At 37.5% G+C, this 23,893-nt stretch overlaps 2 protein-coding genes across 2 annotated transcripts; both read right to left on the minus strand.

Moving 5' to 3' along the window:
- Nucleotides 1-9,606: 9,606 nt before the first annotated feature.
- Nucleotides 9,607-22,172, minus strand: LOC113075400 (F-box only protein 38-like). Its single transcript, XM_026248119.1, has 21 exons — nucleotides 22,011-22,172; nucleotides 21,302-21,536; nucleotides 20,980-21,113; nucleotides 19,230-19,393; nucleotides 18,970-19,135; nucleotides 18,625-18,900; nucleotides 18,296-18,389; nucleotides 18,069-18,199; nucleotides 17,469-17,639; nucleotides 17,163-17,305; nucleotides 16,738-16,939; nucleotides 16,316-16,453; nucleotides 16,054-16,221; nucleotides 15,409-15,945; nucleotides 13,933-14,033; nucleotides 13,736-13,838; nucleotides 13,481-13,647; nucleotides 12,250-12,395; nucleotides 11,794-11,897; nucleotides 11,399-11,512; nucleotides 9,607-11,123 (listed from the first exon to the last, which is right to left on the minus strand). The coding sequence occupies exons 2-21, from the start codon at nucleotides 21,430-21,432 to the stop codon at nucleotides 10,945-10,947; spliced, it is 3,369 nt and encodes a 1,122-aa protein (XP_026103904.1). The 5' UTR covers nucleotides 21,433-21,536; nucleotides 22,011-22,172; the 3' UTR covers nucleotides 9,607-10,944.
- Nucleotides 22,173-22,233: 61 nt separating this feature from the next.
- LOC113075402 (ribonuclease-like 3) lies at nucleotides 22,234-23,639 on the minus strand. The gene is made up of 3 exons (XM_026248120.1): nucleotides 23,554-23,639; nucleotides 23,403-23,461; nucleotides 22,234-23,325 (listed from the first exon to the last, which is right to left on the minus strand). The coding sequence occupies exons 2-3, from the start codon at nucleotides 23,409-23,411 to the stop codon at nucleotides 22,876-22,878; spliced, it is 459 nt and encodes a 152-aa protein (XP_026103905.1). The 5' UTR covers nucleotides 23,412-23,461; nucleotides 23,554-23,639; the 3' UTR covers nucleotides 22,234-22,875.
- Between the last annotated feature and the right edge of the window lie 254 nt (nucleotides 23,640-23,893).

Genomic DNA, 23,893 nt, shown 5'->3' on the forward strand with positions numbered 1-23,893 from the left:
AAGATTTTAATAAGTATTATATACGATTACATATACTGTATTGTATTGCATATTTTATTTCAGCTGTGGCAACATGAAACATCACACACAGACACATTTTTGGTCTAATGGGTTGTCTAGACGGATAATAGGGTTACCGGTTTTAAATCACACAGCTATTGTAAACATTATGGAAAAATCAAGTGTTTGTTAAATGCAGCCATATTGAGTTTTCTCAGAGTCTGTCATCAAAAAGTCTTAAAGTTATACCAAGATGGGCCATAACTGTTCTTTTAAAGTTATTGGAACAAACTATTAGTACTTCTGCGATGTGTTCAAGTTGCAGATTAACATGTCTTTTACTTTATATGGGCATGCTAAGATTCAGCTCGAGTGTGTTGGAATGTATATGTGTGTGTGTGTGTGTGAAAGACACAAAGTGTGTTTCAGTAGGTCACTGGAGTGGCATCCCTGGACTAGGAAAGTTAAACGCTGACCTGAGCCTACTAACAGCTGGCCACATCTGCTTGGTCGACAGGAAACACTGCACATGGTGGACATTTGGTGTAGCCTAAGAACTTAGTGAGACATTGCCTTCAGAAAGCAGTAGATTTAAGTTGTTTTTTTTAAACATAAATAATATTTGCCAAATAATGCACATGAAATGTAGCAAAAATGACTTGAGTGTCTGGATTATATCAATTTATCATCTGATTTCACAGAATTCAAGTTCAAAGTCAAGTTCAAAGGCCAGTTAATCAGCAGCCGGATCACATTCCCCAATGAAGCTTTGGAGACTGTGCTCTGTGAGGTCATTTCACATTTCTCCCCACTATCCCCAGGTGAACTCTCCTGTTACACTCCCTTGCACACCCTCAACCTGCAGCACACAATGCAAGTCATCTGCAATTCATCAATACTGTTTGAAAACATAAAACTGGGTTTTCGTGAGTAATTCCACCCTGTCTTAATCAGAGGACTTTGATTGAGCTTAGATTCACAAGTACACTCCTACAGGAAAGCCACATTTGATTATAGTTTCCTGGCACCCTATTGCTCTCAATACCTGAAGGGGAAGCGGTCACTGTATCAGCGTTTTTAGCCAGCTGGATCATCTCAGTGTCACCCTGCTGTCAAAGCCTGGCACTGTATCTTTCAGTATCTCATGAGCAACATGAGCAATGACCAACCAACAAATTAATTTGCTGTGTAAGGTATATTTCACTTCACAAACTGAGTCGGATGTTTAGGATAAGTTGAGATAGACTTACCGCAGTCTGTGTCTTGAAGAAGAAGTATCGTTCACACTGGTCCTGGCCAATTTGATTGGGTGGGAGTGTGCTGGATGTTTGGTGTCGGTCGGGATGGGCAGAGATGCCGACAGGGGGTCCCCGCTTTGTTCCCATGGATGCCGTGCGCTCCACCATCTGAAGGGGGTTCCCGGTGCGAGGCTCCTTTTTGAAGCATGGTCGGCTTGGGGAGCAAAGACTTTTCTTTTTCCTTATATGAAGCAAGGGGCTGGCTTACTATCAGAGCGGCATGTCAGGGAAAACCTCCCGAGCTCCCTGATTGGCTGGTGTAACAGCCCCCGTGACCCCAAGCTGTGACCCGCGGTGTGTGAGGATGAGAAGTAATGGGGAGGGAGGGCTCAGGCTAGGGGGCCGGGCCCGTCGTCTCAGCCTAAGGAAGGCACGTTTGACAATTTTCATATTTCTTCTAAATTTGGAGATTTCTGCCCGTGCTGGAGTCTTGGCCGGCCTCTCTGAGAGTCCATGTGGAAACCATTAACATCAGACGGCTCCTTGCCATTCCTGCCTGGGAACACACGGGCTCTGCACAGACACAGTTATTTAAGATAATACCTTCCTCTCAAAAGCACTGCGCTTCCCCAAATGGGAAAGCATTTGCTTACAGAATGCTGGGAATCACATACAAGTCACAGAAAAAAAAGAAGAAAAAAAGAAAGTAAGAAAGAGGTTTGTTTACTTTCCTTAAAGAGGGAGAATCACAGCTGGCCTCAAAAACTGGGTCTCCACACAAAGACGTTCTGTGTTGGTGGCTGTTCGATCTGTAACCAGATAAAACGTCACAATAAATTTAGAAAAATCTAAATATCAAGCCAAAATTGAAACATTATATCACAGTGTACTAAAAACCAGAGCAAGATGTCACAGTTTTTATTCTATTGATTACTGTACACACCCTAAAATCATTTCTAAAAACACTATTGGACATATCAATGGATATTGCCCAGAAAAAAATACTTTTTTTTTTTCCTTCAGTTAATTAAACTTTTCATTCCCCAATAGCAGGACATGTAAAACACAAGTGTCAGTTTAATTATTTTCACTTGTCTATCAAATACAAAATAAAGTTTCTTTACAGGCATCAATGGTTCCATCAATAACCTTTTAACATCCATGGCACCTTTTCATCCATCCATACATCCATACTTTATATTCTGATTCTTTATATCAAAATGTTCTTCAAGTAAAGAATGGGTCATTTTTGGAAGTGTTCACTGAAAGGTTCTTCTATGGCATCATTGCAAAATCAAGGATTTGTAACAATACAAGTTCGTAACTGAAAAATTATTTGGTATTGTCATTTTAGTCTGGAGGACAGAATTCATGTATATATTTTTTTTCCATAAATATCCTAGTTTAGAAAGTTTAAAACCAACATCCAAACCACTGCTAGAGCAACACATATTTAGACTTTTGACTCAAAACCTACTAAGACAGAACCCTTATCCTGGGCTCATCTATACAAAAAAAAAAAAAAAAAAAAAATATATATATATATATATATATATATATATATATATATTTAGATGAAGCTGCTGTATGTTTTTGCTTTTGTGAAACAAAGATTAATGGCAGTGAAATGGTCATCTTCAGGATGATGGACTCTGTGTGTAACAGGCCTAGGGAAAACTGTAATCTAATAATATAATACGGCTCTGGAGATCATCATTGCACTGACCAATGACAACACAAACCGTTTGCTAATGAAATCACACACCCACAAGGATAAACTGGAATCTGTGTGTGTTAATGATTAATCTATTAGCCAATTAGTGTTTTTCTGTGGAGGTTTTCAGATGGCCAGATCTGATATACTTTCAGTGTGTTTTTGTATTTATTTAATTGTAATGTAATACTCAGTGTTGTCTTACATATGCTGACGCCTTTCTAATTGCAAAAGTGTACATATAAGCAGCAGACCTTCACAAACCAGACATTTGTTCACACCGCATCTCGGCATCAATGGACCAAGACATCTGCTGAGAGGAGAGATAAGAGCGATTATAAAGGAAAGCAAGACAAAGCTTTGACCTTGGGCCGTGCTCACCGCCAGATGAATTTTCCTCTTGGACACGTCGAGTCAAGGAGGTCAACAGGTCAAAGAGGCAGATTGGATATGGCTAAAGAGAGAGGGAGGTCTGTCTGTGAAATGTCCATCAGGGTTCGAGCCCCTTTTCACCCTCGTCCATAATGGAGGCTGCAAATGACTAATGTTTAGAGGGACTGTCTCCTCCAGACCCATGCTCTGGAAAGACTAAATTTAGACAGGAGGTGGGGGGACTGCATGACAACACGGTGTCAGAGCCATTGTTCGGTGAGTCCTTCATTAGCTTCAGCGAGTGGCAGAAGAGGTCGCCCCTTAGCTCTCACAGAGAAGTCTTAAAAAGGCAATGTTTGGGGAAGATTCTCTGTTTACATCTGGAGAAATGGGGGCTTTTAAAAACAGCAGCCAACCTGTGCCTCGTGGCTTGGCAGCCCTGAGCGTTAATGGCCTGGCTGATGAGTTCTTTTCCTCCAAATAAAGAGCGTCATACAAGTGGAGCGTAGCAGTGTATTTTCCCTCTTTGCTAGATTTATTTATTTTATGATATTTAAATAATAGCTCTGGATGCATGTGTGGGTTTTATTCTCTTTACGGAGTCAAAATGATAATGTAAATAGCTGAAAAAACTAAAAGTACTGCAGAAGCAGACGTTTTTTTTTATTGAAAAATAACGTATGTTGTAAACAATGTATGTTGTTGTTTTTTTGTGAGCAATTAATTTGCAATCCCTATTTTTACATTTTACATTATCAATTAGCAAATATACATTATCACACTAACATTTTAAAATATCAAACCTGGTTGTCTGAATTCTTTTTTTTGTTTTTGAAAAACATAAAACAATGACGAGTGAATAAAAATTGAATAAATACATTTAAAAAGGGCATGAGTTAAGAAAAATGTATAATTAAATACAGCTTATTTTTTATAGTGCTTTATCTTTTTGCAACTAAATGCATAATTTTAACTCCATATATATATATATATATATATATATATATATATATATATATATATATATATATATATACACACACACAATGAAAATAAATTTTGAGAAAAGTTTCTGTTTTGAAGCTGTTTTCCACCACGGACTTTAATCCCAAACAGCAAAGAACAGAACAATGTGTTTAGGTCTAGTGATAGATGACTCGTTGAGACTCGTAAAAAGCTCAAAGATGAATACAGTCTGCAAGATTGTTTACATTAATGTGTATTTTTAGGGGGCTCTTGCTCGAGTTAACAAACTGTGACAGACTGATTCTGAACTTTGAAGTTAACAATACAGTAAACATCTTGAAACCATTGCAACAACTGGGAATTCTGAGACCAATTTTACAGTCCATTTCCATGAAAAATATGTCCTGGTGTCTTTAATTAGTGGACCTTGCTAAGGCAAGCGGTTCAGCATGTGACTCATCCCGAACCATTTGTTATACGAAGTAATATTCAGATAACAATGATTTTGCCTGGTGGGCAATATACATTATATATAGGCTACCATTCAGAAGTTCGGGGTCAGACTTTTTAGCAACCACCAATTGATTATATAATTATATTACATAATATAAATTAATTTTTTCAAAACTATCCCAAAGTAATCACAAAAGGCAGTGAGATTTCAGTGGCAAGCAACTTCAATCTCGAGAGATGGCACAGAGCCCACTGCAAACATAAAAATTTCAGCTGAGTCGGATGATCCACTCTTCAGAGGATACAACAAGTCATTGAATCAAAATAGATAGAGAGGACATGTCTTTATCATAATATGCATGTTTATTTTTGTATCTTTTGATGCTTAGATGGCAATTTATGAAAGCTAGTGCATAAGCAGTGACCCAGAGATAACAAAAAGGGCATTGAAGCGCAAAATAAGATTTCAAATCTACATTTACATTTGGCAAAAATGCACTGAAAGCTAATTACTTTGACTGCCTTATGGACATTTCTATCAAGTATACATTAACCTTCCTTAAGTCAAGCTAAATGTTCAAAATGCATGTTTATCAATCAGAGTCATATGCCGGTGCTGTCCTCTGAATGACCTCTCTGTACCGCAGGAATAGCTTGCAGTAGATCACCGTTCTTTGGCCATACTCATATGACAGACATTGGATTATCTCTACACGCTCAAGATTCATTTGCTTTACCTTCACATGCCCTGAAGGAAAAGAGCCAGCCAAGGTGTCTAATTTAACAGGCCTGTCACATTTGGTTGTACTTATATCCACCAGAGCAGGTTCAGCACATCCTTTAGCACGTAGTCAGGGAGGTAAATGACAAAAGCCATGCGCGCACACATGGCAGGATGTATCAGCAAAGGGAGAACAATAGATTCCCAGTGTCTGACAGCTGGAGCTGTGCTCTGAGTTTGAGGGAGACCAGTGGGCTGTTCTCATTCTTTACATGTAGTCCTGCAGCACTGTTTACACTACATTGGACACCACTGCATCTTACGGGTTTCTATGTGCAGTGGGTTCAAAAGTCTCAGACCACTTGTACATTTATTTGCACTACCTACAGTTAAATGGGTTTATGAATTGTCACAAATTTGATTAAATTCCTATACATTTCCTTTAACTTTAAAAAATATATTTAATACAATTTAATTAAATGTAAATATGATGAGTAAGTGGTTAATCATGTCATCATATCATTTGAATGCATCTGGCAGAAATGTACAGAAGTGTTCACAACCATTTCTGAAACTCCAATGACTTTCCCAGTTGTTCACGATTTACTGAATAAGAATATATATATATATATATATATATATATATATATATATATATATATATATATATATATATATATATATATATATTCTAAAAATTCCCATGGAGTTTTTAGATTTTATTCACTTACATGATTTTTTTTCCAGGTCTAGAAATTACACATTTAAAATGAGCCAAAGACAACGACCGTAGCTTGGGGGGTTAAAATAAAATGAGATTTTTTATTGTTCTACTGTGTGTACACCAGTCAGATAATTTTATTACGTAAAATTGCATCATGCTTTAGTTTTTAGAGGTCTCTAAGGCACTAAACATTTTATGGAAGCTATTTAAAGCACATCATCAAATTGAAATGTTACTTACAAGCAGTTGTCAGGAGATGAGTAAAAGTCAGATTAAGCATACCTCATGTTTATTTTTTTGGGACTGTTGAAAAAAGTCCTTGGGATCTCTCAGGCCCAAACAGAGCAAAAGTGTTAAATATCTCTTCGCTTCATTTTAAAGGACTCAAAATCCCCCCTAAAATTCTGCATTTCCTGATTTCAATGAAAATGATAGCTTTTTATTGTGGTCTGACTTTTATCCCACTGTACATTTACAACTTGGCCTTTATTTACACAAGACTAGCTTAGCTACACTTCTCTTTCTCTGAAAACTATCTGCAAACACACTGAAGATGATAAAGCTTTCAGCTTGGAGGAGTTTTTTCTCTTTATAAGGCTTTGACTCTTAACATTTCAACACGGTGCATTAACCCCTATGTTTGTCCTCCCTTTGAGAATGTATTACGTCACCAACCACTTGCATCTTTTGCCCTTAACCGAGGAAGGAGAAGGAATGTGAAGGGCTGGAAAACAAACAAAGCTGGCAAAAAAAAAAAAAAAAATCTTAGTGGAGTTTAATTAGTTGGAACGGGACAAAGGAGGGAAAACTCCATCAGGAAATTAAACTCAATGAGACCAGATGCAATCCATGCACAGATGATCGAAGTAAGTCACAGTGTAAAAATAACTCCCTTGTCTTTTACAAGATATAATAGAGTGTATGGTATAGAGTAAGGGGCTTTAGGGGGTCTTAAAGGGAGCAAATGATGTGTACTTGAACTGTGAACAACAACAAGAGACAATTCAAAGGACAAGATGACAAAAGTAAAAGTGTGGTTCCAGACAGGAGATTAACTAAGATAAAATATAATTTTAAACGGTGCTTTACAAATTTAAATTGACTTTGATGATTATACATTTAAAAACAAAGCAATTAAGGATTTAGGTATGTACAAATAAGTAATTATATGCTTTATGAGAATATAAGATGACTGACCTGATTATGTTGCAATTTGTCATAGCATTCTTCAGCTGCAATTTCTGTTTCCTTGGTAACAGCGACCTCTCTGATAGGTGAATCTGTCTTTAGGATAATAGATCTAGTTCTATAGTGTGCAAACGTGTCTGTCCACTTTTTCAGCTGTCTTGGTTCTGGAAATGTTTTACCTATTAATTTTTTCCACTAGAGATTTTTTTTTAAGAGTCTTTCTTAAAGAGTTATAAGCTATGAACCAAGCCAACCTGCAACAAAGATTAATCACAATATTACAAAAAGATGAAGTTACAAGACTAGATTTAATGAACGAAAGAACTACAACCCTATTAACTTCGAATGAAATCAAAATAAAATGATGGAAAAATATATAAGATTACTGATTAAAAGATGTTGATTATATAGGAAATATAAAGAATTTTTTGTAGCACAATGAAAAATACAAAAACATATTGTCACCTGTAGGGATCAACTGATCGATCGGTATTAATTAATTACGTATAATAAAAAATCAGTTTCTGATTGACCGATTAACATGTGTCCTACAAGAAAAAGTCTGTTTCACCACTGAGATCGATTTCTCTTGGTGAAACTGGCCGGATTTCATTTGGAAATGAAGCAGGTTTGGCCAGCCCCTTCAGACAGGAACTGAGTACAGGAGGGGTTCTGCTCGAACCACAAATCTCTCTTCTTCCTGCTTATACAGTGTTAAGCGACAAATGACCTGAAACATTAAACACCTTTGTGGTGTCAGTGACACACTGTAAACAATGTGACAAGAATAAATCCAGAATGGGTCATATACAACAGTAAAAGTGTATAGACGAACTCCCCTCTCTTGCCTTGTGGGCTGTTGAACGCAGCCACGTGTCTGAGTATGGAAATGGATTTTACATGCACGAGTCTGCTGTACTGTAGGCATGTGAGACTCACACTATAACTGCAGACTAATTCTGAATCTGACTGCTGCTTCACTTTCATAATTAGCCACATAGAGCTCTGTATAAAAACATGGTGGAGGTCATCTTAATAAAGGGCTGAGGAATCAGAGTAACATCCAGACAAACAGCTGCAAATTATACTACTATAATTTAATATAATTTAATTTAATTTAATAATAACACAATTAAAGCTGCAGTAGGTAACTTTTGTAAATATATATTTTTTACATATTTGTTAAACCTGTCATTATGTCCTGACAGTAGAATATGAGACAGATAATCTGTGAAAAATTCAAGCTCCTCTGGCTCCTCCCAGTGGCCCTATTTCCATTTGCAGTTACAGACCGCTCCCGGTAAGAAAACAACCAATCAGAGCTGCGGTCCTCAACTTTGTTTGTGTTCAAAATGTAGAAAAATGTATATACATACGCACCGCGTAAACGGATGATCTCCAGCTATTAGCTAATGAACAATGTTAAATACAGTTGTTGTTGTTGTTATAATATATATAAAAAAAACACATTAGCCTATATGTCTGGCCTGATTCGTTTTTTTGTTTTGTCTTGAGAAAAATGAATGCCTATCTTGTGTAGCCTACCTATATTTATCCAAATGAGTCAATATTGAACCAAATCACAAGCACTGAACTAAATTTAAATCATTAAACTTGTGTCAAGCTATAAAAAAGTAGCTTATCAGAAATTGTACCATGTAAACAATAACAATTGTTGTTATTAAACCTAATACAATTCTGGTTAGTTACTAAAATGTTCAGTTTTGTTATTAGTTCATTCAATATACCATTTATCTCCGTTTTTGAACAAATGGACTGAGTGAATGACTCAGTTATTCACTGCGTTACTCTAACAAAAGCTACATTAACATTCACATGAACATTAAAGTGTTCAGAGTTTTAAGATGGAAAGCCAATCAGAGTTTTTAAGCTGGAAATTTCAACTACAATTTCAACAATTGTTCTAATTTAATGAGTCCACAGCTATAAGGACACTGAGAATATCACTGAAATCAGTCTAAAAATTATTATTTCTACCTAATGAACTATAAAAACATTGCCAGTGGAGAATCCACCCAAAGCTCAAACATTTAAAGCTGCAGGCGACATAATGTTCTGTTTATTATAAGCTTGAACTGCAGTTATGTATAGTGTAAGTAAAATATACATAATGTGTCTGTGTATTATAATAAATATAATATATACACATACATGTTTATTATCTACATACAAGAAAAAAGAAAAAAAAAACACAATAACGGTCATGACAGAATGTCTTAGTGAAATATTTATTCTTTTATATAAACATATAAAACAAATCATTTACATACAGAATATCTGTACACACACTTTGTAGAGAAGTTTCTGCAGTGCTCAGCTTGGGTGCAGATGCAATCCATGGAGTTTCTTGGCTTTTGAACATGGCAGAGTGGGTCACCCAGAAAAACACTTAAAGTAGAGCAGCGATCTTCTAATTAGAGTAGTTTCCTTACCATTCATAACAAACACAAGTTGGTGAACTCTATTCTGCACTAAGCAGGCAGTTTTATAGTATTTGCATTTGTCGGTTTTTTGTCAGTTAAGCAACTTTGTGAAGGATTAGGTAAGGAAGAGGAACGAAACCATCCAGAAACATGCAATGCTGACATTGTTGTCTGTGGTCTGCATTTGTGAAGATGCTTCAACATATGAAGAGAGGGAGTGTGTGAGGAAAAGAGCATGTGCGTCAAGTCATCTAAAGATGAATAAGGGATATGCCTCGCAACTTTATCCACTGTGCTTCTGATTAAAAACTATTCTACTGGAGTTTAATAAAAAGTGGGTTCAACTAAGGGGAAAAGACCAAAAAAAATATTTGTGCATAAAATACTCTCAGCTATTCTTTGTTCCACTTTTTTTTTAAGCATTATGAAGACCACAGGGAGGAAAACGAGCCACATTTATTCACCGATTCTGCCACGTTCCTCTCGTGGGCCAAGAAACATTTAATCTCTTCACCAGGTTCTGGGTTAAACTGACTTACAGCACTGTTAATAGCAAAAAACACATAGGCCAATGCCTGGGGAAAAGGTGAGGGAAAAACTCAAATAAAATATGAAATCATTAAAACAAAGGGTTCTCAAAAGGTATGAAAAACAAAAACAACTCTACTGCCTACCAAAAATCTACCGAGAACTATATTTCTGTCTCCACCAAAAATCAAACAAGTTATTTTATATGCCACCTATCAAGGCTCTCCAAGTCTTTTCCCATGTGTGCAACAAAACAACTGCTGACACCATCAACCCCTTTACTGCAAGTGTGCCGCCATTCATCCTTCATGTAATGAACACAAGCAAAGCAGCCCGGTGACACCATTACTCTTCAGTTCATTCGTCTAGAATCAACTCCCAAAAAAAGACGATGGCTGATCGAAAGCGATCACTCTCGGTTTCAAGTCAACTCAGAGATAAAGGCAACTGGAAAAGCCTTGGTATTCCACACTGAAGCTGTGTTTAAGATGCCTCTCTGTTCTCACACAGAGGTGGTCAGAGGCTGGCAGAGTGTCGCAGAGCTCTCCACACTTCTCTCCAGCATCTCCAGGCCCTCCGGCTGAGCAGGACTTGTTCTAGATGTAGTCGTCATCCACCGGTTCCCCCCGAACATCGCAGTAGTGAATGAAAACGACCACCACACGCTGGAAAACACCCTTAAGTGTCTGCCGTCTCTCCGAGATCTCCTCACCGATGGTCTCCATGCAGATGTCGGCCGAGAGCTGTCCCTTACGCCGCGGTGCATAGATAGTGGCTGACAGAAAGAACGATTTCAGAGACTCTGACAAATCAACGCGGCCTTGGTGAACAAGCTTCTTTCAAAAACATGATATTAACCAAGCTAAAAAAATTATATATTCTATAACTCATATAATTGTAGAATCTAAAGATAAATCGGAAAATAATTGGAAAATCATGGGTTTATAATTGTCCTATAGCTAAGATGCATTTGTTTTTGAATTTCATTGTATTGTGATGAATATTAAAACCTGCACTTTATTCTTTCATGATGGAAAGTGTGTTACTTACTACTTTCATCATCCTCAAAGTCATATCGGGCATAACTGTTGGGCTCCGCTGTGCGTAACGAGCGAAGCCACGGGAAATCTGTGATCATCGAATACGGCGCCCCATCTATTACTCCTAAAGAAAAAGGAGCGTGGGAAAGATCGAATGCCATTATTTTATTATTCCTTTAAAACTGAAAGGGATCTTGTAAACGTTTATATACGGATTCGACATCATGGGAGTCTGCAACTTTTCTCATCCTTTAAGACGATTTAACTTTGTGGAAGAGATTTGGGAAATGGAAATGCTGTAAATTTCCCCCTCTTCTCTTTCACACATCCTATAATTTGTGTTTCCAGAGGAAGTGAGGGGAACTTGGAGCTAGTCTCAAAGGACCCTGATCTGTTTCCTCTCACCCTCTAAAGTGTAGATGTCTCGGCCCCAGGGATAGCTGGGATACTTCTTTACATCCTGTTCCGTCCGTGTGGCCTCCGGAAAGAATTCATACTTGATGAGTTCTCTTGTGAAAGGATAAAAACACAGCTTGTGAGTCTTTGGGTTAACAGTGATATGAAACAGTGCCATCTGGTGAACAAAGCAGGAATCAGATGAGCCATTTAGAAAGCTGGCATGATTGTTATGTAAGTGTAAAGTAACAGGCCACAAAAAATATATATTTTTTGAAATTCTTCCTTTTTTAAATATAGCATTATAAAGACGATAAACATTAAAAAAATGTATTCCCAGTATATATCAGAATAAAACAAACGGTAAAACAGAAATATTTGTATTCCTGAACAGTGATAGAAACACAAGTTTAGAGAAGTCTTCGTTTTACCAGTAATGTATTATGGGTAATGTAGTACACTCACTGGCTAATGTTGGCAATGGTGTCCATCCAGCTACGTACGCGCACTTTGTTCCTGACATTCGGTGGGTTGCTGAACTCATGGATCATAGCAATATGGTATGGATACGGTCCACTGAAAAGCTTTTTTTCCAGAGCCAGAGAATCAATCTGGAGTTTAAAAAGAACGTAACTGTAATATATCATGCTATAAATACCTCAAATACCATTTACACAGCTCAAAAACAAAGCTGTAATGTAACTCTATATATAAATCCAATCACATGTTTGCTGGAAAACATATGCATGATGTGAAACATTATTGACTTCTTCATTCCAACTTATTTTTACTTTACAAACTATTCTTGCAGTTTCCTTTTTGTAAAACCTCATCCTTGTCACCATCGATAACTTCCGTATTTTCCGGACTATAAGTCACACTTTTTTTCATAGTTTGGCTGGTCCTGCGACTTATAGACAGGTGCGACTTATTTATCAAAATTTATTTGACATGAACCAAGATAAATTAACCAAGAGAAAACATTACCGTCTCCAGCCCCGAGAGGGCGCTCTATGCTGCTCAATGCTCCTGTAGCCTCTCCCTGAAAACATAGAGCGCCCTCTCGTGGCTGTAGACGGTAATGTTTTCTCTTGGTTCTTGGGTCTAAATAAATCCAACTTATAGTCCAGTGCGACTTCTATAGGTTTTTATCCTCATCATGACGTATTTTTTGAAAGATGCAACTTATACTCGGGTGCGACTTATAGTCCGAAAAATACGGTAATGTTATTTTGATTACATATTTATTAAAACAATTAAAACAATAAATCATAATAATCTAAATGTTCACATTTGCAAAGCATAAAAATGTGTATGATCAATACATTTATAATATTGCATTCATAAGTTTGGGATCAGTAAGATTTTTTAAGGTTTTTTAAATTAGTCTCTTTTTTTTTTATTTACTTGAGCAAAAATAATAACAGACCAAGCAATAGTGACCACATAATAAAAACAGTTACTCTGCAAAGCATCGTCTTTTAGTTTCAATCTTTTTTAAAAATTCAGCTTTGCTGTTGAGCCCTGTCTTGATTATGGGAAGAAAAGCTAACTTTATTATAAACACATTTCTATATTTTATTGAATGTGGTATTTATGCAATCAATAGTAATGCTGTATACTCATGAAATGGTTTTATCACAACACAATATTCAGAAACAAATTGATTGTAGCTGCCAAGGCAACCTCAGCTGACCTGCTGCATAGGCCTCATGTAGATGATACGGTTTCTCTCCGGCGGCATCCGTAAGATCTGGTCAAGCACCTGCTTCATGTCCAACTTCTTACATTGTGCGTAATCAAAGCGGTTTACTATGGGGGCACTTTCAACCACCAAGTGTTTCAGCACCCTACAGCGCGTCGCTTGGAGAAAACACGATCATATTACACATTAGGATGTGATACAGTTTGAGTCTTATGTCTATGTTAACGTTTCCTGCTATGAACTCACCATGGACAAACATCATTTTGGGGCACTCCTTTAGGACCAGGTCTGTGATGCCACAGTTTGTAAGTGTGATTCCCACTAGGTTTTTAGATTTAAGGCCGAGCACCTGTATGATGTGAAAAATATTTTTGATCTGTAAGAAAGTGCATTAAAAAAGCATTTAGTTGAGTGAAACAAGACCATGAACAAGAACAAGACACCTGCACATGGTCGTCTTCAGTCACAGGGTCACTGGTGCTGGTGGACTTGTCTGCCATACGTTTCTTCTTAACCACAACCCGAGGTTTCGCTTTGGGTAGTTCTGGATACACCAAGAGGTGATGAGAAATTAAATGAAAAGTCTTAATATTGGTCAAATTTATCTTTATGTTAAATCTCATTTAACTATCTGATTGTCATAGGAAAAAAAATGAACATACAATTTGCAACAAAGCAATATAGATTATTGCTTCCAAAAAAAGAACTTGTGCATGAATTGAACATAGCTATGTACTCACAAAAATACAAACAAGCGTTATGAGGGATGTCAAGATTCTCAGTGCTCATCAACACAGATTTCTGTCTGTTTTAGCACAAAGGTCTGGTGGTGAACCACTTATGTGCTTTTGAGTCCCTTTTGAAGCTTGAAGCTCACGCAGTTCATAAATAATAAAATAACATTTCACCCCTAAATTAAAATTCTATCAAGTATAATTTAAAATTAATTTCAAAAGTATAGGAGTTTGTAAATACATTCCCGTTCAAAAGTTTGGGGTCAGTAAGTAAAAAAAAATAAAAATAATAATAATTAAGTAAGGACAGTTTAAATTTACAGTAAAGACCAAAGTTGTCCCTTTCAAATAAATGCTATTTTTTAATTAATTAAAGAATCCTACTAAAAGCTATCAAACAGCACAATTTCCCACACTTATAATAATAAGAAATGTTTCTTGATCACCAAATCAACATATTAGAGACTGAAGGATGTGTTATGTGACACCGAAGACCTGAGTAATAGCTGTTCAAAATTCAGCTTTGACAAAGGAATAGATAATATTAATAAAATATGTATACATTATATTTGAAAACAGTTATTTTAAACTGTAATCATTTTTTCACTCCATTACTGTTTTTAATGTATTTTTGTAGCCTTGGTGAGCATAAGAGTCTTTCAAAAGCATTAAATAAAAATCTTACCAATTCCATACTTTTGAACTGCAGTATGCAATGTAAGCACTTTAAAGTATGTAATTTGTAATATTCAATATAGCAAGTCAAGACAAAATAGTCACCTTATACTTCAGACTAAAGCTGCAACACTCAATAATGCGTCTTTCTAATTAGGGTTAGAGATTCCTGATATAAACAAATCTACACTTATGAGACATTCTACAAGATTAGTGGTTTTATGCATACATGCATCTCATTAGAAAGAGTCTAATTTCCTACATGTGCTAATCTTCTCAGCACTGTAGATTCAAGGAGTCAAAAATTGGGGTGGCACTTTATCACAAGGAGATATACTGCACTATAACTGCCAATATAGACTAGCAGTGAAATAATCACGACCCCCAGCATTCCTCACACTGCTTTTATACTATGCACAGATGCCACACCACGAGGATCAGCCTTTGTCCAATTGTGCCTTTTTTCCATTGCTGACATCCCACTGTGAGGAACCTCTGCTCTCGTCTTACCTGACTCACACACCAGGGGCACAGAGGAAAGTCTGCTGCGGGCACGAGTGACCGGTCTCCTGGGAAACTCTACACTTTGTCCCTCAGATGAGCCCTGAGTCCTGGGAGGAGCGTCGGAGTGCCTGTCCTCCATCTCCTCTCCTCCTGTTCTCTGCTCTGAGCTGTGACATTCTGATCTATGGTTGTCTCCTCCCACTGGCAGGCTGTGGCCACCACGAGTCCTATTTTCAGAGCCGGGATGAGACCTGCTGCACGTGCAGCGAGTCCTCACCATGTCGTCCTCCCCTCTACCCATCCCACCCTGGTCATCCGGATTGGCCGAGTCCTCCCTCCAGCGGATTGAGCAAACACAGCTACCGGCATCGTAGCCTGAAGCAGACTCAGGCCCACTGTTTCTGTCTCTGGCCCCACGCTCAGCCGTCTCAGTGGCCGCCTTCATGTCAGCCTTTATCTGCTCGCTGGTCACCTGGCAGCCTTTCTCACAGCTGAGCTCCTGAGGTTGCGGTCCACGTCTACGCAGTGGAGTTTTCCCTTTACCTGCCAAAATACAGTGTAACAATCATATCAGCATGCAGACAAAGCCTTAAGTGCCTGAACGCATTTATGTACTATGAACTGATGCAGAAGATTTTAAACGTGAACTACCATGTGGATTAACAGCTGTACTGCTCTTCTCCTGGGCTTCCGTCTCAGGGTACTGGCCTCGAGAGCGGGCGGCAGCTGGCGTCCTGATTGGACTATACTCATCCTCACTGTCCGAGTCTGAAACCACCACCGATTGCTTCTTCACTGCGGTTTGAACTCCACTAGGTCCTGAATTAAATCACATAAGAAAGAGCAATACTGGTAATGGCTACTCATCAGGCGTAATCCATCTGTTGCCATTATTTGCTAGCTTTCTTCTGACCTGCCTGTTCTTCATCCTGTTCAAGTGAAGGATTAGAAGCCTGGCTGGAACCTTGGGTCTCTTCCTCCGGGTTGGAGGCCGCAAGAACTGGCTCAGGCTCCATGTTGTCTGCCACCATGCCCTCGACATCAGGAATCTCTGATTGAAGTCATGAAGAAAAGTAAACACAATGCTTTCAGTAAACCAAACAACCGTCAAACACTAGATGTACACAACCGTTCAAAAGTATGTGGTCGGTTAGATTTTGGTAAATGTTTTTGTAAGTAATCTCTTGTGTGCACCAAGGCTGCATTGATTTGCATCTATCCGAATATATTTTATAATGTCATTTAATTCCTGTGATGGCAAAGCAGACTTTTCAGCAGCCTTTACTCCAGCCTTAACTTTCTGACCCCAAATCGAATGGTAATGTATATACGTACCCTCCGGTCTATGGTGGTGCTGCTGAGGCACATGTTCAGCCTGTTCGTCGTTGTTGTTATTTGGTGGAATGTTTGCATCATTATTGTTCTGATGGTTGTTGTTGTTATTGTTGTCATTATCATTGTTGGAATTCTGATTGCTGACCAGGGCAGACGATACTCCGATACCCGTGCCTGCACTGAGTCCAACACGGGCACAGCCCTGAGGAGAACAAATAATGTTAACATGCTCCACATCATTTCATCTCCTATAGTCTATATTATTATTATTTCTTTTTATTAATTTATGTCGCAGCTTCTTTACTGTTCAAAAGTACACAGTGTAATTCACTGTCTGTATACTACAAATGTTAAAGATATCTATAAGTGATGGGGTCTAGTTTCTATCACTCCGTCAGCTCTGTTTTTATGGGTCGACAGCTTACCTTGGGAGGTTCACGAAACATCTGGTCCAGAGAGATGAATTCCAGGCTGGGAAGCATCTCAATGAACTGACTGAACGACTCTAGCTTGATCGCATGACAGCGCACCAGAGTGAGGTCCACCAATCGACTCCAGCGGGAGTGGTCTTTAACAAAGAGCAGCTAATTAGTCAGATTTAAAATCTGGTACTAAAACATGCATTAAAAAACGGCCAACTTTTGAAGATGTTTCAGATAATGCTGATAGAAATAGTTCATGGAAATTTTTTTTTTACCCTTTTATGAAATCAGGAAATACATTAATATTACCTGTGATCCAGTTGTGTGGATTGTGAAGATGTGGACAGTTATAAATGACCAGATACTTGATGGAGGTAAACACCTCATTAACTGCCTTCATTCCTATGTCTGTGATGATTCCTGGATTCTCGATCACATCAGCAAGACCGTATTTGACTAACTCAGCATGGCTCATGTTACCTGTGTGAAATATGTTTTATTGCAGGTAAATGAAGGGTTAGTTCACCCAAAAATCTAAAGTCTACTCATTTACTCACCTTAATGTTGTCCCAAACCCATAAGACTGTTGTTCATCTTTGAAACACAAGTGAATATATATAGAAGGTATCTGTTCCTCTATTGAAAGTCTGTTCAACCAAAACACTTTAAAAAGTTCAGATTAAGAAGATTAAATATGGTAAATGTATGCTCAAACGAGCTTGCCTGACATGTAATTTCATGAGGTCTTTGTGAACTTTCTGAAACTTTAAGGTTTAGATGGACTGTCATTGGAGGAACAGAAATCGCTCAGGTTTCATTAAAAAATATATGTTTTGAAGATGAACAAAAGGTTTGGAATGAGATGAAGGTGAGTAATTAATGACAGACATTTTCCGAACAACGACTTACACTGCAACAGAAATTCATCGACATATCCAAGGTGCAAAGTCTCAAACTGGGGGAACTCCAGTTCAGCCATCTTCAGTGCGGAGAACACCCCGTCTTTGGTTAAGGAAGGCTGGATTCGAACTTCATGCAACCTGGAGAACCAGAGTCGATTCTGTCAACATCTCTAATTCTATAAAGGATTCAATGTAAGTTTAGAATGTCCTTTGAATGTTTAAACCCAGATTTACCTGCGAGCAGCAGTAATGATGAGGTAGCCCAGATCCACTTCAAGTGCATTTTTACAGGCACCAAATACAATTGTGTGCAAATTACGGAACCCTCCTACAAGAGACATACTTTAGCCAATGCGCTACAGACCTGGAACTTTCTTTTAGTAGTGCACCGCTGCATAATTTTTTTTCTTGTTCAAAATACGTACATTCACATAGTCAATGAGAAATAGGTATTGCAAGAACAACTTGAACAGTCCCAAAAAAAAATTTTACTTTACAGTATTCAGTTCAGCAGTTTTAATATGACTCCTATTTATAAGGAGCTGACAAAAAGTTCATCTCACCTGACCTCCAGCTATCCTCCACAACATGCTGAACTAGTCCACCCAAGAAGGGCACCCTGACCAGCTCCAGCTGCTCAAGGTTGCGGGCAGAGGCCAGACCGGTGACGAGAGGCACATACTTCAGAGAATTAGTGGGACCGGCACAGTTCCTCATGACAAACGTACGCAAATTCACACAGAGAAAGTCTTTGAAGGGCTGAGGCTTAGTGAGGCGCACCCATTTCAGGTACAGATGCCTGAGCATGGACAGACAAGGGATCTCCGGCACATTGACACCTAGAAGAAAGAAAGGTTTGTGACAAGACGACCAAGATGATGTGGAAAACGGTTTGCACTGTCACTCACCAACAAGATGGAGGGTCTGGATTTTAGCTGCAGCTGGAATAGTGAGCTTGTTCTCTGAGGGAATAGGAAATGCTCCATTTCGGTTCCTGAACTTCCCTAGAATGTGAACCTGAGGCATGTAGTTCCATATCGCCTCCACCAGCTCCAAATGAGATGTCTCCACACCCTGGAAGTGCAAATGTTGTCCTCATTTTCAACCTTAGTTGACATTGACAAACATTTTTATAAACTGAAACAACTATCTCATATCGTAGACTCACTATAAGGTTGGGACAAGCCTGTAGAGCCTCCAAAACACCAGGAATGCTGAAGGCCTCATAACCTCTGACCCTCCTTCTCTCAAGGTAACGTGGATGAAGACCATAGAGCTGCTCCAAATCAGGCATCTTCTTCATAAGCATGAGGAAACTGGAGTCTGTGAAACCTGAGTTACACACATCAATTCACACCACTGAATTAAGGCCCAAAAAAAAAAAAAAAAAAAGGACAGAGTCAAGTGTTGTAAAGCTTAAGGACTGGTAATATTTGATTCAGTGACTTGGAATACCTTTCAAAACTGTTTCAAGAAAGGTTTACATAGGAGTAGATCAATTATATGGAGCTGGACAACAAATATGATTTTTTGGATAAACTACTAATATACTAATACTACTAATAAATATTAACAAATCTTTATTATTAAAGGAATAATCACATTTGTTTTATTTTTTATTTTAACAATAAACCTCTGTTGTGCAGCACTTTGTTTGCCAAAAAATAAGTTTTTTTTTTTTTTTTTTTTTGAGTATGATAAATTAAATTGTTTTATGCATTCATTTGACTACCAGAAAAATTAAGAACAACATTTTATATGGCCCTTTTGATGGTTTAAAAAAGGACCCTATACAAAACAAAAAAGGAAAGGTTTAAAATATAGGCCTATGGCCTTTCTTTTAATGAATTATTGTAAACTGATATTAACTGTTCATTTCTGAATAGCATTTGTATTAGAACTATATTCAGTGAATGTGTATAAAAAGAATAATATATATATATCTATCTATCTATATATATATATATATATATATATATATATATATATATATATATATATATATATATATATATATATATATATAAACCGAGAATCAAATCGAGAGCTTGTGAATCAAAATCGGAGTGAAATCGTGACATCTGGATCAATACCCAGCCCTATGCCATGCCTATTAATCGGCTAACCAGAGATCACTAGCACTGGCAAATATCTACCAAAAGCTCTGGGTAATAAACACTTTCTGTTTTCAACTAATATATATATATATATAAATAAAATAGTTCATCCCCTTTGTCATCACTAAATTCTTCTTATACAGGTAATATACACTTATTGAAAATCTTGGGGTCAGTTTTTTTTTTTTTTTGCATTAAATTAATAAAAAGTGACAGTAAAGACTTTATAATGTTACAAAAGAATTATGTTTCAATAAATGCTGTTCTTTTGAACTTTCTATTCATGGAAGTATCCTGAAAAAAAAAAAAAAAACAGTTTCTACAAAAATATTAAGCATCACAACTGTTTTCAACTTTGATAATAATGAGAAATGTTTCTTGATTAGCCTATTAGAATGATTTCTAGTCTTGATACTAAAAGTATTGGTGCTGAAAATTCCTCTTTGTCATCACAGAAATAAATCTGTATCGGACATCTAGCATTCTATACATATATATATATATATATATATATATATATATATATATATATATATATATATATATACACACCATTTTTAACCACTAGATTAAGTATGGTAAGAAGTATTAAATGAAGTGGATAGTACTAGGTAATAAGTCATAAACAGAGCTGAGAGTAGTACACTGAAAGTCTAATCAAAACATTTAATACACAAGTCTCCAGGGTAGAGGGATGTGAAATCCGTTGAGCGGGTGCAGTTCTGTCCTACTGACCATGCATTTAGACCAGGTTTAGTTATAAAAAAATCTGAAAATTTGAGCATAAAGAATATTGTCTACCTGAGGGCATGTACTCCCACCACCGGCTGGCACAAAGGTCCACAACCTTCACCACCCGCAAGTACAGGGTCACCGCCTCCCGCAGTTTCCGTGACAGACACTCCATACACATGATGTCCTGCATGGGCAAGTATCTGTGGGGAGATGGAGTTGTGCATCATTATTCAAGCCAACTATACACCGTTGAGTTGATCTTTGAAGGTTCTGTCAAAAATTTCTGGAATCCTAATTAAGACAGATGTTTAGGATAATGGACTGACAATCATAGCACACTGGTAATACATTTGCTAACTTCTGTACTAACTAGTGGTGTTGTACTGACCGGAATATGTGGCAGAGCACCTCATGTGAGAGCTCGTTGATATAGTCTTTAGGTTCCTCATGTCCAAGAGAGCTAAATGTTCCTCCGCCCAAACTATGAGTCCTGGTGACCTTTCGCCGTGGGCCCATCATGTCCAGAGCAGTGAGATATCCACCAAGGGAAGGCAATAAACTCACTCCCTCTGTCCTGATCCTCTTGTTTGGGGCATCAACACACAATCACCATCATCTCCTTCCTAATGAAAAAAATGCATCAATTCATCATCTATAAAGACAAGGAAATAGTGGGTCACTTTCACGTTACAAGTAAATCCATCTAACGTAAACTATCATAATACAAAACGCCCATTTTCTCATCTGTCAAAAAACTAAACAACAGCTCAGTGAGGTAACGTTAACGTAAAACTGACAAAAGCCCCCAATGACAATGGACATACATCTAAACCAAACTGGCTGTAACATTCACAGGCGCTAGTAAGATCTATGTTATGATATTAACAGTGGTAACGTATTTAAGAGGCATCACAGCGCAAATGAAGAAGAGCTGAGCCGTTCTATAATCAGCACAGCATGTGAGGAGATCATGATGATGGTGATGCTGTTTCGTGCTGTTCTGATCACTAACGTTACTAGCTCTAGCTAGCAATCAGCTGTTAGCAACCTCACCACTGTTTTATAAAGATATATACATAACAGTGCTGTAACACGACCTTTAAGAAGACGCGTTCAGCAGAAATCTGTCCATTTATCTCTTCTGGTTTTCAGACGAGCTCACAAGTGCGATTTTTGGTTAGTTTGAAGGTGAGCAGCAGCAGCTGTCTGTCTGGATCCGCGTTCAGTAGCGACGTGAAGCCAGCGTTGGCTTTCCAAACACAAACAGGAAGTTCAGATTTATTTTTATCTTACAAAATAAAAGACTCGAATAACGTGCGAATGGACTTGATTTAATGTTTAGCTCATGACAGGGAATATATTTTACATTTCAGAAAAAATAACGTAAAAATAATTAAAGGTGAGTCAGGAAAGATTAAAGACCGTCAGGGAGACAGTTAAGGCTAGAGGACCTTTTTTCTACAGGTAACACAAATGTTTACTTCACATAAAGAATAACATTTCAAAGTCAAAGACAACATTTTATTTTATTGTATTTCATTCATAAAATATAAATGTGTGCTGTTTGACAAAAGGAGAAAAAAACAACAAACCATTTTTATTACTGCATATGCTTCTCAGAAAAAAAATAGCTAAAAGTTTTGTTTTACTATAACATAAATTCAACAAATTATGTCAAAAAATTATTTAGCGTAGTTCATATAGGCTACATTACTGTTCAATGTATAAGCTATTTCAACATTAATGTCTAGAAATTACTATCAGTAAAATGAATAACATTGTTGAAAATTAACAATTATTAAAAGGAACATTAATTAACAGGAAGCTATAAGAGGCATATGTTCAACTTAAATTAAAATTAAAAATTAAATTTATGCATTTAGCAGACGCTTTTATCCAAAGCGACTTACATTGCATTTAAGCTAACAATTTTCTCCTAACATGTGCTCCCTGGGATGACATCTATACAATGACACCTTCATCATAATGCGTTGGCCAGTCGCCTGCACACCCCACAACAATCTTTCGAGTGGACTTGTGTCCTCTGTATTCACATTTGGGGTGTCTCTCCCCACTGATTAATGAACATGTAACTACAGGAAATGGCTTGTTGCTCATATACAAGTCTCTGTTTTCAGGGAGTCGAGTACCTCCTCCGGTACAAACTGCTCTAACTTGGTGGTTATTTGCTAGTATGAAAGTGTTGACTTCTTTGCAGCTGTTGTCATTTGGGGATCCCGTGATGCGTCTCGTACGCATCTCACTGTCACATCTCTGCACATTCATGGCTCCAAACACATGCTGCCTGAGGAATTTCTTATAGCGCTCCTTTACTTCTTCTGTTTGACCATAAGTGGACAGTGAGGCACACAGGACCAGTAGCAGAATCACGATGTGATGAATCCCCATGACCTGGCCAGCAAAACATAAACTATAAAAAAAGATATGTTTTTTGGGTGATAAATGAAGAACATTTTTTGACGACATACCTTGCTCATCTCGAAAAAGCAATATGTTGTTCCACCAGCTGTCTTCTTCTATCAATAAGCTGTAAGAGAATCAAAAGCAGGTAACTTACAAATCGTGAAAAAAACTTGCACATGTAACAGACTCAAAAACCTCTGCTGTAATATTACAAACCAGCTGCAGTTGGGACTTTACTGCTGTTAGTAATGCTGCTGTTTTTCTTTTTTAATTATAAACCCCACAAGACCTAAACATGTATCCGGATTAACTGTTAATGTTTAACAAGTGCTCAAACTGGAGAAATCAATAAAAACGTCACTTTGATTTTTGCAGTATACACAGTGGGTGTATAATGGATTTTATGTTGCTTGTGCTTCATGGCCAAGCATATTGCAAGCTTTACAAAAAAGACGTACAATATAATAATGCAGTATTTATATCTGCAATATTTATTGATCTAAGTTAATGTTAATTCATAACTAACCCATTGACTCAATGTTTTGTACCTTATTGA

The sequence above is a fragment of the Carassius auratus genome, unplaced genomic scaffold (assembly GCF_003368295.1).
Source record: "Carassius auratus strain Wakin unplaced genomic scaffold, ASM336829v1 scaf_tig00017026, whole genome shotgun sequence".
Lineage (NCBI taxonomy): Eukaryota > Metazoa > Chordata > Actinopteri > Cypriniformes > Cyprinidae > Carassius > Carassius auratus.